Here is a 13428-nt window from a genome sequence, read left to right on the forward strand (position 1 = left end):
AATAATAAAAATTCACTAGTTTTTATAAAAAAACTCAAAATGTAGAGATGGATCTACACTAGTGTCTAAACCAAAAATCTAAATATATGAGTAATATAGTTTGGTCATTATTCTTCAATATTATTGTAATGGTAATATGATTGTGTTACTATTATTCATCAATTTTAACGTAGAAGCATGTACTATCTATAAATTTATTATTATTGAATTTTACTTTGGTACTAAAAAAGGCTAAAGAAAACGAATTGCAAAATTAGGGTTTCTGCTAAAATTAAGACGAATAACGCATCACTTCCAGAAGCATCGATCAATCAAAAACAGATTTAAAGATCAACTAAAATTTCATAATCAAACAAGAGCCCGGCTGGTGTACGATTTGAAGATCAACTAAATTTTACCATTAAAAAAAGAGGACGATTTGAAGATCAACTAAATTTTACCATTAAAAAAAGAGGACAGCTGCTGGTCGTACAAGCAACAATAGATTTGAAGATCGAATACAACCGATGCATACTTCCAGCAAATATAAAGGCGAAAAAATCATAAAAAAGAAGAGAGAATCACACGGTATATACTAGTTGATGTCGTCGTCGTCGAAATCGTCCTGGAAAGAGTTGTAGAAATCCGCATCGGCAAGGCGGTGGAGGTCCAGAATCGGCCCCTCGCCGAAGAGATCCAATGATGAATCGATGTCGTCGACGTCCATCGCAACCGAGACACCGCCGCTCTGCTCCTCCGCCTCCCCGAAGTAGTCCATCGCCACCGTCTTCATCGTGCCTCGCCTTGTCTTTTGGTTGCGATATTTATTTCTCCGCTTGAAGCTGTAATTTGATGTGACAACTGGGCGTATTTATACAGGCTACAACAGAGACGGGCCTTTAGTTATGGACCTGGGCCGGACCCATTTACACTAAATTAAATATGACAAATTTATAATAATATTTAATTTTGTAATTTATTTACCATCAAAATTTGTGTGAGTTATTAAACTATGTTTACCAATCCAAAAATAATTATAATAACCGTAGTTGTTGCATTGACAAAAAAATACAATAAAAAAAATAAAACAATAAAAAAATGGATTGGCGCTCTTCCACTAGTAGCAGATAAGGGAGCTGTGGGGGCGTGTGGCAATGGCGGTGATAGAGGTGGTGCTTCATCTCCACGCGCCTCCGTTTCCCTCTCACCGTTCTTCTGTTTTCCTACATGCTCCAAGCTCCGGTACCATTCTCCATTGCGGCGCACTTTCTGTCTCCGATCACCGGTTTCTCCTTCGGCAATGGCCACTTCATATCTGCCAGTGTCGCCGTTGGGACTCCAACGCTGAATACTATGCTGCCGACGAAATTGAGGATTTCGACGAGCAGTGGACTGCAGCTCTTGAGGATTACATCGATAGCATCTGGATATTAAAGGTGATCTTCAAGTTAGTACTAATTATTTTCAGTTTTTTGCTACGATTTTTCAATTGCAATTAATAGAGAATATATTAATATAGATTGCGAATTAACGTAATCGATCGAACCTAACTTTGAGCAAGGCGATATTAGTTAATCACCAACAAATTTGATAATTAAGGCACTGCATCTAGAGTTAGAGGAATTGCCTTCATTAGTTAGGGTGCTTGAATTGATATGTGTGAAATTGTTGATACTCTGATTTTGTTACTGATTGTAAAAAAGGGATTGAGAAGCCCTGAATCATATTTCGACTTTGTTGTGTGGTTCCATTTTGGGGATAGTTTTACAAATGTGAATCAAGAACTTGCTGATGCCTGTGGCCTGTGGGAGTAACTCCATGTGTCCATGTATTGATTCTCTCTACGTATTCGTAATGGATTAATTTGAATGTAAGCAATAAACACATGAACTTACTGCATTCACAGTTTTGTAGTCATTCTATGTTGATGTTGAATCTCCAATTCACGTCTCCATTCTTACAGTTTTAATTTTTTTTTGGGGGGGGCTACGTAAGGTTTGTGTTTTTTGTTCGAAACGAGTCTGTCATCTTATGAGATATTCTTTAGTCATACCTCATGGCTAACCAATTTGGCAATATGCAGGTGTTTGGATCGTATGGTTGGATGCTTCCACCTATTTTATTGTCGCTGCTGCTAGCGAATGGTCTAAAAGCGTTTCTTCTGGCATTAGCTCTGCCAATTGGACAGTCAACTTTTGCATTTGCTATAAACAGGTTCCAGAACCGGGGAACGGACAAGCCAAAGCGGAAAGACAAGGCGAAGAAGCGAAGGTCACACTTCTATAGCTCAAAAGATTCTGGTCTGGTGGAATCATCTGAATACACTTCTAGCCAAGGGCCACAGAGGAAACATAACGGATATCAATCATGGGGTTCCAAAGATGATTTTACTACAAGTAGGAAAACTGCACCAGATTTTGGTGGATGGGATGAACTAGATTCAGAGATGGACTATAATGTAGGAGGCTCTTCCAGAAGGAAACCGAGAAAAACGAGTGGGTCATGAGGTATGTCTGCAAAGAAGGGCGGAAAAAGGAAATTGAGGGAGGGTGATGGGCCTTTGTTACTGAGGTTGCTGATATCTGTTTTCCCATTTTTGAGCTCATGGACTAAGATGCTATAGTCGAGGCTCGTTTGCTTCACCGTCTGTTGCTCGAAAATGGAAATCTTCAGATCACATTATGCAGAAAGGTTGGTGAATAGTGGTGTAGTTTCATTCTGAATTTGGATGATTACTCACACACGGTACTCATCTCTATGGCTTGGAAGCATACTTATCGTATTCTTGTGCATTGCATCACGCGTCTTTTGCCTAGGTTGGTTCCTCCATGATGGAGTCGGGCGAGGATTGTGCCCGTAGCACCACCATATGTGCAGTTATATAGCCAAAGTAAGTTATTTTTCCCAGATTTTGCTCTCAACTTCGCACCTTTTGATAACTGACCATTTTAGTTGTTTGGTAATTGACATGAAGATATATAGAGCAACATATTAGCATGGATTTGCATATTTTGAGATGTCACTTTTTATGGATTAGCATTGATTTACATTCTTCTCATCACATGCTATTGTTCATGTACACACAAAAGTGAATTTTTTATAGAACATAAATGGTGAAAGTATAAATTAGTAAATGTGAGCAAATTCACAGTCAATATGTTGATGTTTTAATTTGAGCACAAGCAATCTTTGTTATTTGTCATTCTCTAAAGATCACGAGATTCTTTCCTCCTTTTCAGAGAGAGGGGTGGGGTAGTCTTCTCGTGATATATGGTTAGGGATAGAGCCAAATCTTCTTCAAGTTGCAAACCTGTTAATGTAAGTATTTCCCATTTTTAAATTTAGTAGTAGTAGTAGTATATGGAGTAATATATAAATCAACGGTCGATATGTATAGTTTCAGACTATATATAAAAGATGAAACTTGATAGCCGTTTGTGTTTTCTTTGTTAGATTTCGAGAATGCTCCACAGACCACACAAATTCAAATTCACAAATATTGAAGAAAGAATTTCGCAAATCATATATGAAGATCACACAAAATAGTCTTTTTTATATAAACATAACATACGAAAACAGTGGCTTACACATAAACATCTTGTCATTGGAATATTCCTGTGTTACGAAATCATACTAATAAAAAAGAAAACATACGAAACATAATCAATATAGTCCGTTCTTCAACCACTAACAAAGTAACGAAGCAACGCCAATCTAATCGAACCACAGTATGCAATATACTTTAGAAAAAGAATGCACAAAAAGTTAATCAACATATCAATCACAAATATTCATATACTATCATGATTCTTGAAAATAACTGTATTTAAAAATAAAATAACAAAATAAACTAAATTGTAGCCATTGCTGGAAATGATTCTGCCCTACCATTTCGCACCCCATTATCCCGCGAATCATCCTCATACACGTAAGCTAACCCACCATGTCGGGTCAGATCCATACCCAATATCCGAAGAAGCTTCAGCTTATGCAAACCGTAAAACAAAGGGCCCATGGTAACACTGACCCACCCGACAATCACCACAATCTGAACCAAATGGGCCGCCTCCCATAAACAACCCGAACGGCCAACCCGCCCGCCCCGGGTACACCTCGTTCACGTACTCTTCCGTCGCGAACAGCGCCGTGAATATCAGCCGCTGGTGATGCCGGCGGCGGCGATGGCGAATGCCCATTGGTAGAGGAAGTGGCTGTAGTCGAAGAGGGGGGAGGGGATTTCTTTGAGGCTGAAGAAGTGGCGGCCGATGAAGCCGTTGGAGGGGGAGCCGAAGGCGAAGGCAAAGCCGAAGAGGTAGTAGAAGATGCCGCCGGTGGCTGCGTCGAGGACGTTGGTGAGTGATGAATCGGCGAATTTTTGATGATGATGAATGCTCGTAAAAATAAATTACGACACAGAGAATTTTACGTGGTTCGATTTACTGAGGTAAATCTACGTCCACGGGGAGAAATGGGGGCAGGTTTGTATTGCTTGATCTGCGAATTACAGCTTACAACACAGACTTGCTATATGATTATTTCTCTAGAGAGATTCTAACCCTTTTCTATCAGATCTAAGTTCTATTTATACATTGAACTAAGATCGTGGCTTACATCATCACTCTAGGTCGTGGAGGTCGTGTAGGTCATGGCCTAAGATCGTGGCCTGAGTTGACGCCACGTGGTAGTGGGTATGTTGGAAGTCGTGGAAATCCTGCATGGGTCCACTAACTCCTTGTTCGGTCGAAAACTGAGACCGAACTGCTTTGGTTGCCGATCTGAGAGTAGAGCTTGATGCCGACCTGAGAGCAGAGCTTGATTGGTTGGCTTTTACCGAGCTGTAGGCTGAGGCCGAACTCTTTGGTAATGCCGAACTCCTCCGAACTCTTTGGTAATGCCGAACTCATACTCTTCCTTGGGCTTCGGGCTGATGGGCCGTCATTGCTGTTGGGCTTGTTTAGTACGCACCCCATCACTACCCCCCCCGAAAAGCGAAGTGAATCACTTCGGCGAAGTGAGTCACTTCGGCATTCTGAGAATGGTACGGGGGAGGCTGAAGTCAGGGGACGTGCCCTGCGCGTGACTGCATTAAATGCGGCATTAAATGCGACAGTAAAATCCGGCCGTAGAATCCTAAAAAGGTGGGATATGAAACGGTGCGATGATTTGAAATCTTTTCCAAATCTGATAAATATCGCCTTTCTTCATCATTCGAACACCTTTGCTATTGGCTTCTTCTGCACTCTCTATCTTTTGCGTGAAAGATTTTCTTCCGCTTTCAAAAATTTCCTCAGATTTTGCAAAGAGTAAGGACCATGTCTGCTTCTTCTTCGTCTGAGTCTGGTAGCGGTGGTGAAGGGGGTAAGGGGTCTTCTAGCCGGAAAGAATCCGGGGAGAAGACCGTAGAGTATTTTCACAGTATCTTGAGTAAGGATACTGTGATATCCCTTCACGAAAAATACTCTTTTCCTGGGGGGAAGGTTGCGATTCCTGACGACCTTTATAGGGCGGACTCGCCGCCGGAAGGTTACGCCACCGTCTACGAAGCCAGCTTAGAATGCGGGCTTCGTTTCCCCCTTCCCCTTGCCTTTGTAGAGTTGCTAGATTTTTTTCAACTCCCTTTAGGTCAGGTGACTCCGAACTCTTGGAGGCACTTATCGGCTTTTGCTGCCGAACTGCGTAGGCTAGATAAGGATCTGTCTCTGAGGGCAATCCTTAATTTTTTCCAGTTTAAAAGGAAGGGATCTTGGTTTTACTTGGTCCCTTTACAGCCTTTTAGGGCCTTTTGTAAAACCAAATGGCCGAAATGGCAAAATCGCTTCTTTTTTTATAATAGGACTGCGGCTCCTAGTTTTCCCTGGAGAGGGCCGAAGTCCGTTATCCGTCATCCTCGGCCTGAACCGTTGGACGAGCTCGATGGCGAGCTCAACAAGATTCCCATAGTTAGGAAACAATACACAGAGTCTGAGCTCGTCAAGGGCGACGTCGTGTTCGACATCTCGTCTTCGGACGAAGAGGCCGAGGGTGAGGATTTCTCTTTATCTTTATGCTCTACTGCTTTAACGAAGAAAACTAACCTTGCTTTCTTGCTTTTTGGCAGTGTACATGCTGAACAAGGCTACCCGAAAATCTTCGGAGTCCAAGGAGCCGGAGAGAGAGAAGGCTACCAGCTCGGCGCCTGATGCCGAGAAGAATCCGAAGAGGCAAAAGACTTCTTCGGGTCCAAAGAAGCCGGAGTCGACTTCGGCAAGTAGGAAGGGGAAGACCCAGAAGCCCCCGAGAGCGCCAGAGAAAGACGTGGTCTTGGCGCCTCCTTCGGAGCATATCTGTGAGCCATTTTTATGGCCCACGGACTTCGCCGAGGTGAATTGTCTTCTTGATTCTTTGGCTTGGCTTCTGTCCTGTATTTTTGGTGCCCTCTGTTGACTTTTTTCCTTATCCATTTTCAGAGGAACGATATGCTCTCCAAGCTCGTCGCCGTCGAGCTCTCCAAAGCGTCGAACGACTATGCTGAGATGCAGAGGAAGTTGGCGGCTGCTTGTCACCGGGCCGAGCAGGCTGAGGCAAACTTTGAGAAAGCCAGAGCTGCTAGGATTTCGGCCCAGGATGAAGCTCAGTTTGCCAAAAACCAGCTCGTCATCCAGCGAGAGCAGACGAAACGGAGTGATGCTGCCGCCGTGGTTGCCCAAGGAGAGGGTCTCCGTGCTTTCGTGGAGAAACTCTTTCTGAGCCACCAATTCTCGGCCTTTGTCGGTGATCTGGTAAGGCTAATTACCGATAAGGGCGAGCAGGGGCCTGAAGTCGTCCTGCCGCTGTACGGCCGGGAGATAGCAGCTCGGCTTCAGAATCTGCCGCTCCTTGAGGAGCTCGCTTCATCCTCGGTCCTGCTTTCTGCAGACCGAGTCCGGAGTTGTCGAGCTGATCGGGACGAGAACCTGGAGGCTATCTTTGCCTCCGTGGGACCCGTTTCACCCGCTCCGACTTACAACGGAGAGGGTGAGGCCGAGCCGCTGGAGCTGGAGGCCGAAGTCGAGCGGGCCGGGCATCCGGAGAAGGAGGCCGATCAGGAGGCGCAGCAGATCGGCTACGGTGGCGCCGAGCAGGCTGGGGAGAGCAAGGAGGCAGAGGCTGAAGCTGAAGCAGATAAGGAGAAGGAAGCTGAACCTCACCGAGAAGGTGGAGACGAAGCTAGCGAAGTATGATTTCGTCTCCCTTCTCCTAGTTTGGTTTCTTCGTTTGTGTAAAATGGCCTTGAAGCCCTCCTTGTATAGAAAATTTTTTTTTCTTATGAATGAAAAAATTCTTCTTTCTGCTCTTGTGTCTTCGTATAGCCTTTCGTACTCTCTTACTCCTGCTGTGGTTTACTACCTGCTCGGTAAGCTGAAATGCCGAACTGACGTAGCTGCTTTGTATTCTTAACTCTCAAGGAGCTGGAGGTACTTCACTGGAAGCGGCTGTACTCTTCGGCTTTAGACGAAGCTGAGAAAAGAGCTATAGCTGACCAGATGAAGAATGACGAACTCTTGGCTCGTTCAATGAAGCTGGAGGCCGATAATAGGGACTTAGAGTCCGATAAGAATGATCTGGAGGCCGAGCTGAATACGACCATTGCTGAGAGGACTGCGTACGAGGATTACATCCGTGTGCGCGGGGGAATGACCATCTCTGAAGTTCAGGAACGAGTTGACGAACTGTGGGAGGAATATCATGTACTCCGGAGGAACAATGCGCTGGAGAGCTCGGCTTGCCAACAAGTTGTGACATCACTGCGGCGTTGGGCTTCTCGGTACAACATTGTTCTTTCTCGGCGCCCCTCCATAGAAAGATTCCTTCGGCATATCGTGCCAACAGATGCTCTCACTCCAGATCAAACCTCTGGTTCCCTTGTTCAAAATCCTACTCCAAGTCAACAACGAACTCTGGATCAGCCGGAAACGTCAAGACGAGAACGGGCTCAGGAGCAACCGGAATCGTCAAGACAGGGACGGACTGAAATTTGCCGAGGAGCTGTGGCTATGAGTGAGCAAGATCGGCAAATGCTTCGTGAAGAGACTCTTCGCCGCCGAGGTGCTAGGGCTTCCCGGGCTCAGAGAAGAGGTGGCAGGTCGATGAGAGCATCTCGTCGACCTGCTTATTCTGCAGCTGCCTGGAACGCCCGAACTCAGCTTCACGAGGATTTTGTGAATAGATGGCTCAACTTTAGCAACCCTGGACAGTAGAATAGTCCTTTGTAATAGCGTAACGCCATTTTGTAGGGTAGCGGAGTTGTATGCCGAACAAGATTTGAAAATGAAATTTTGTTTTCGCTTCTAACACTGTATTTACAGCTTAGCGAAAAAATTTCATCGTACTTGTCCTCGGTCTTATGAAGTAAACTTCTTTGACCGGACTTGGTCCTTGATCTTATGAAGTAAACTTCTTTGACCGGACTTGGTCCTTGGTCTGATGAAATAAACATCTTTGCCCGGACTCGTCTTTGGTCTGATGAAATAAACATCTTTGCCCGGACTCGTCTTTGGTCTGATGAAATAAACATCTTTGACCGGACTCGTCTTTGGTCTGATGAAATAAACATCTTTGACCGGAATCGTCTTTGGTCTGATGAAATAAACATCTTTGACCGGACTCGTCTTTGGTCTGATGAAATAAACATCTTTGACCGGACTCATCTTTGGTCTGATGAAATAAACATCTTTTGACCGGACTCGTCTTTAGTCTGATGAAATAAACATCTTTGACCGGACTCGTCTTTAGTCTGATGAAATAAACATCTTTGACCGGACTCGTCTTTGGTCTGATGAAATAAACATCTTTGACCGGACTCGTCTTTGGTCTGATGAAATAAACATCTTTTGACCGGACTCGTCTTTAGTCTGTGTTCTAATTTGGCGATTTTTGTCGCCGGGATCGAACTTTCCCTTGTCCTAATTCGGCGAGTTTTATCGCGTGGATCGGACTTTCCCAGTTAACCGAAGTGGTCTTATGCAGTAAACCTCTTTGACTAGACATGGTCGTCCTCGGTCTTATGAGGTAAACTGCTTTGACCGAACTTGGTCGTCCTAATTCGGCGAGTTTTATCGCATGGATTGGACTTTCCCTTGTCCTAATTCAGGCAAGTTTTATCGCGAGAATCGGACTTTTGTTGCAGTTCGTTTCAGACGAAGTGCTTGATTCTTAAGCAAAATTGTGGTCTTGTATCCTCTTTAGAAGCTTTGACACACAATCTTTGGCTTGTTGCAGCTCGTTTCGGACGAACTGCTTGTTTAAGCTGAATTGTGGTCTTGTATCCTCTTTAGAAGCTTTGACGCACAATCGTGGGCTTGTTGCAGCTCGTTTCGGACGAACTGCTTGTTTAAGCTGAATTGTGGTCTTGTATCCTCTTTAGAAGCTTTGACACACAATATTTGGCTTGTTTATGTTCTAAGAAGGGGATCAGCCTTCGAAGAACAAGATACCTCAGTAACATTTGTAAGAGACGACACGCACATAGACAGACAAAACGCATATAGACAAAAACAAGTAAAAAACAAAGAAAACACATAAGACTGACTGACCGGACTGTCTCTTACAAATGGAACTTTTTGAGGTTGGAAACGTACCATGTTCGGGGTACTTGTGCTCCTGACGTGAGTCAATTTGCAAGACCCTTTGCCGAGGACTTCTGACACCCGATGTGGACCTTCCCATGTGGGTTCGAGTTCGCCCAGCTTTTCTGCTCGGCTTACTTCGTTGTTTCTCAAGATGAGATCTCCCACTTGAAATTGCAGCTTTTTCACCCTTTGGTTATAATACCGGGCTACTTGCTCCTTGTACTTGGCTGCTTTTATGCAGGCCAATTCTCTTCTTTCTTCGGCCAGATGTAGTTCGGCTCTTAGTCCGTCACCATTCATTTCTGAGGAGAAATTGAGTTCGGGGACTGGATATGCCGATCTCAACCGGAATCACGGCTTCAGTGCCGTACACCATCGAGTTCGGCTCCGGTGTGACTTCGGTCATTTCGCCGGCCTCTGATTCCGGCTGCTGTGATTGCTATGCTTGATGGTGCCGAACTGATTGCTCGGCACTTTTAAGCGCAATCTGCGAACACACTTGCTCTTTTTCGATCACCTCGGATGACCGCTATCCCTCCTTTAGTGGAGAAGGTGTTCGGCGAGGATGCCTCTGATCGCTATGACCGGGCTTCTTTTTGTCTTCTCCAGATGAGCTGTCTAAAGACCGTTTTCGACGGTCTGCCTCATCGGCACGAGAAAACTTGTCCGCAATGTCCCACATCTCTTGAGCTGTTTGCGGACCGCACTCCACGAGCTTTCTGTAGAGAGCTCCGGGCAGGATTCCATTTTGGAATGCCGAAATGACAAGTAGATCATTGAGATTATCTACTTGTAGGCATTCCTTGTGGAATCTCGTCATAAAATCGCTGATCTTTTCGTCGCGACCTTGACGTATAGAAAGCAGCTGAGCCGAAGTGCTTCGGGCTTCCGCTTTCTGAAAGAACCTCCTGTGGAAAGCATCCATTAGATCTCGGTAGGATCTAATGCTGCCTTGGGGGAGGCTATCGAACCACCTTCTTGCGTTCCCGATAAGCAGCTCGGGAAACAGCTTGCACATGTGGACCTCGTTGAGACCCTGGTTCGCCATGTTATATTGATAGCGTCCCAAGAAATCATGAGGATCCACGAGTCCGTCATAGGTTATCGACGGAGTTCGGTAGTCCTGTGGTAGGGAAGTTCGGGTAATATCGTCCGAGAACGGAGTCCTCAATGCTCCGTACATGGCGAACCCGACATTTCTTCGGTATGGAGGAGATGGAGTTCTCCTGTGATTCCGGTACCGATGATTCTTTCTTCTGGAAGACATGACACTACTGCGGTAGTGACTGTCTCGTATGGAGGGAGAGGGAGAATCCGCCGTTTTCGCCTCCGGCTGCTTTTGGCTTCTCTGCAGGAAGGTTAAGAATTCCTCCTGCTTTTCAGCCAAAAACAGCTTGACAGCCTCGTTCAAATCGGGCTGCTGGGAAGACTCGGTGTGACGGCTTTTGGAGCGGCTTGTTCCTCCACCATGAGAACTGGTGGTGGATTTATCCCTAGGCTGTTTTCCAGACCTATGGGATGGATTGGCTTCCTCCTGGTTCTCACGGGCAGGAATACGGGTACTCTGCGATCTGGTATGCATTTTTTGGGTTGAAAAAATGGTCAAAAATTCGCTTTATCACAAATTTGGTTCTCTGTTTCCCACAGACGGCGCCAGTGATGAATCGGCGAATTTTTGATGATGATGAATGCTCGTAAAAATAAATTACGACACAGAGAATTTTACGTGGTTCGATTTACTGAGGTAAATCTACGTCCACGGGGAGAAATGGGGGCAGGTTTGTATTGCTTGATCTGCGAATTACAGCTTACAACACAGACTTGCTATATGATTATTTCTCTAGAGAGATTCTAACCCTTTTCTATCAGATCTAAGTTCTATTTATACATTGAACTAAGATCGTGGCTTACATCATCACTCTAGGTCGTGGAGGTCGTGTAGGTCATGGCCTAAGATCGTGGCCTGAGTTGACGCCACGTGGTAGTGGGTATGTTGGAAGTCGTGGAAATCCTGCATGGGTCCACTAACTCCTTGTTCGGTCGAAAACTGAGACCGAACTGCTTTGGTTGCCGATCTGAGAGTAGAGCTTGATGCCGACCTGAGAGCAGAGCTTGATTGGTTGGCTTTTACCGAGCTGTAGGCTGAGGCCGAACTCTTTGGTAATGCCGAACTCCTCCGAACTCTTTGGTAATGCCGAACTCATACTCTTCCTTGGGCTTCGGGCTGATGGGCCGTCATTGCTGTTGGGCTTGTTTAGTACGCACCCCATCAAATTCACAAATATTGAAGAAAGAATTTCGCAAATCATATATGAAGATCACACAAAATAGTCTTTTTTATATAAACATAACATACGAAAACAGTGGCTTACACATAAACATCTTGTCATTGGAATATTCCTGTGTTACGAAATCATACTAATAAAAAAGAAAACATACGAAACATAATCAATATAGTCCGTTCTTCAACCACTAACAAAGTAACGAAGCAACGCCAATCTAATCGAACCACAGTATGCAATATACTTTAGAAAAAGAATGCACAAAAAGTTAATCAACATATCAATCACAAATATTCATATACTATCATGATTCTTGAAAATAACTGTATTTAAAAATAAAATAACAAAATAAACTAAATTGTAGCCATTGCTGGAAATGATTCTGCCCTACCATTTCGCACCCCATTATCCCGCGAATCATCCTCATACACGTAAGCTAACCCACCATGTCGGGTCAGATCCATACCCAATATCCGAAGAAGCTTCAGCTTATGCAAACCGTAAAACAAAGGGCCCATGGTAACACTGACCCACCCGACAATCACCACAATCTGAACCAAATGGGCCGCCTCCCATAAACAACCCGAACGGCCAACCCGCCCGCCCCGGGTACACCTCGTTCACGTACTCTTCCGTCGCGAACAGCGCCGTGAATATCAGCCGCTGGTGATGCCGGCGGCGGCGATGGCGAATGCCCATTGGTAGAGGAAGTGGCTGTAGTCGAAGAGGGGGGAGGGGATTTCTTTGAGGCTGAAGAAGTGGCGGCCGATGAAGCCGTTGGAGGGGGAGCCGAAGGCGAAGGCAAAGCCGAAGAGGTAGTAGAAGATGCCGCCGGTGGCTGCGTCGAGGACGTTGGTGAGCATGATGTTCATGGTGTTCTTGGAGCGGACGGAGCCGGCGCAGAGCATGGCGAAGCCGAGCTGCATTGAGAAGACGAGGTACGCGGAGAAGAGGAGGTAAGTGGAGTCCACGGCGTAGGAGGTGTCTGTGAATCTGTCTGACACGGCGGAGAACTGGCGGCAGATGTAGTCCGCCGCAGCGGAGGCGTTCGTGGCGTTGGCGCCGAGGAGCGGCGCCAGCTGGGCGTCTAATGAAGCCATGGATAGAGTTCCGATTCGGAGAAATTTAAATACAAGAAAATTTGATGGAAAATTGGGGCTGGCAACTAGATTTATAGGAGAAAAGGGCTTTCTGTTGAGTGATTATGGCTTTATATTGCTTAATTTATTGGAATTAACTATATAGGGAGTATTAATTACATCTACTGATAAAAATTAAGATTCATTTTGAGCCCATATGTTAATAATGATTTAGATGGACATGGACCCGTGACTTTATTGAATGAATTTGAGTCATATTTGGAGGTATATTCGAGAGTATCAATTTCTGATTGAAAGAATCCTAATAGGATCGAATCTTGGGCGAGAGATTCATGGGACTATATGACTGCTGTTATTTATGGCACGTGCGGAAAATAAGGTGGGATTTGCTGAGGATCACATCACATAATCCAAGATTCTTCTGTGGTCAGCAACATTTCTTCTATCTTCTTGAATATTATGGGTGGTTTCTCTTTAACT

The 13428-nt window shown here is 45.0% G+C and overlaps 2 protein-coding genes across 4 annotated transcripts; one reads left to right on the forward strand and one right to left on the reverse strand.

Moving 5' to 3' along the window:
* The first annotated feature begins 1049 nt into the window (after positions 1-1049).
* LOC121804413 lies at positions 1050-3431 on the forward strand. Of its 3 annotated transcripts, none has more exons than XR_006051137.1 (3): positions 1050-1415; positions 2063-2869; positions 3219-3431. XR_006051137.1 is itself a non-coding variant. In XM_042203951.1 (2 exons), the coding sequence occupies exons 1-2, from the start codon at positions 1134-1136 to the stop codon at positions 2483-2485; spliced, it is 705 nt and encodes a 234-aa protein (XP_042059885.1). In that variant the 5' UTR covers positions 1050-1133; the 3' UTR covers positions 2486-3123. The 3 variants fall into 3 exon arrangements, 1 of the variants encoding a protein (XP_042059885.1); XR_006051138.1 differs by lacking the exon at positions 3219-3431 and having other exon boundaries at positions 2063-2670; positions 2796-3123; XM_042203951.1 differs by lacking the exon at positions 3219-3431 and having other exon boundaries at positions 2063-3123.
* A 9007-nt stretch (positions 3432-12438) lies between these two features.
* LOC121804415 (ammonium transporter 1 member 1-like) lies at positions 12439-13217 on the reverse strand. The gene has a single exon (XM_042203953.1). It carries the CDS (start codon positions 12946-12948, stop codon positions 12505-12507), a length of 444 nt encoding a protein of 147 aa, XP_042059887.1. The 5' UTR covers positions 12949-13217; the 3' UTR covers positions 12439-12504.
* Between the last annotated feature and the right edge of the window lie 211 nt (positions 13218-13428).

The sequence above is a fragment of the Salvia splendens genome, chromosome 5 (assembly GCF_004379255.2).
Source record: "Salvia splendens isolate huo1 chromosome 5, SspV2, whole genome shotgun sequence".
NCBI classification, from domain to species: domain Eukaryota; kingdom Viridiplantae; phylum Streptophyta; class Magnoliopsida; order Lamiales; family Lamiaceae; genus Salvia; species Salvia splendens.

What these genes read in the sequence shown, in the direction of transcription:
- LOC121804413 (XM_042203951.1), top strand. Translation starts at nt 1,134, where the DNA reads ATGGCGGTGATAGAGGTGGTGCTTCATCTCCACGCGCCTCCGTTTCCC. An exon ending in ATAGCATCTGGATATTAAAG is followed by an intron (nt 1,416 to 2,062) that starts GTGATCTTCAAG and finishes GGCAATATGCAG; the next exon opens with GTGTTTGGATCGTATGGTTG.
- LOC121804415 (XM_042203953.1), bottom strand. Translation starts at nt 12,948, where the DNA reads ATGGCTTCATTAGACGCCCAGCTGGCGCCGCTCCTCGGCGCCAACGCC.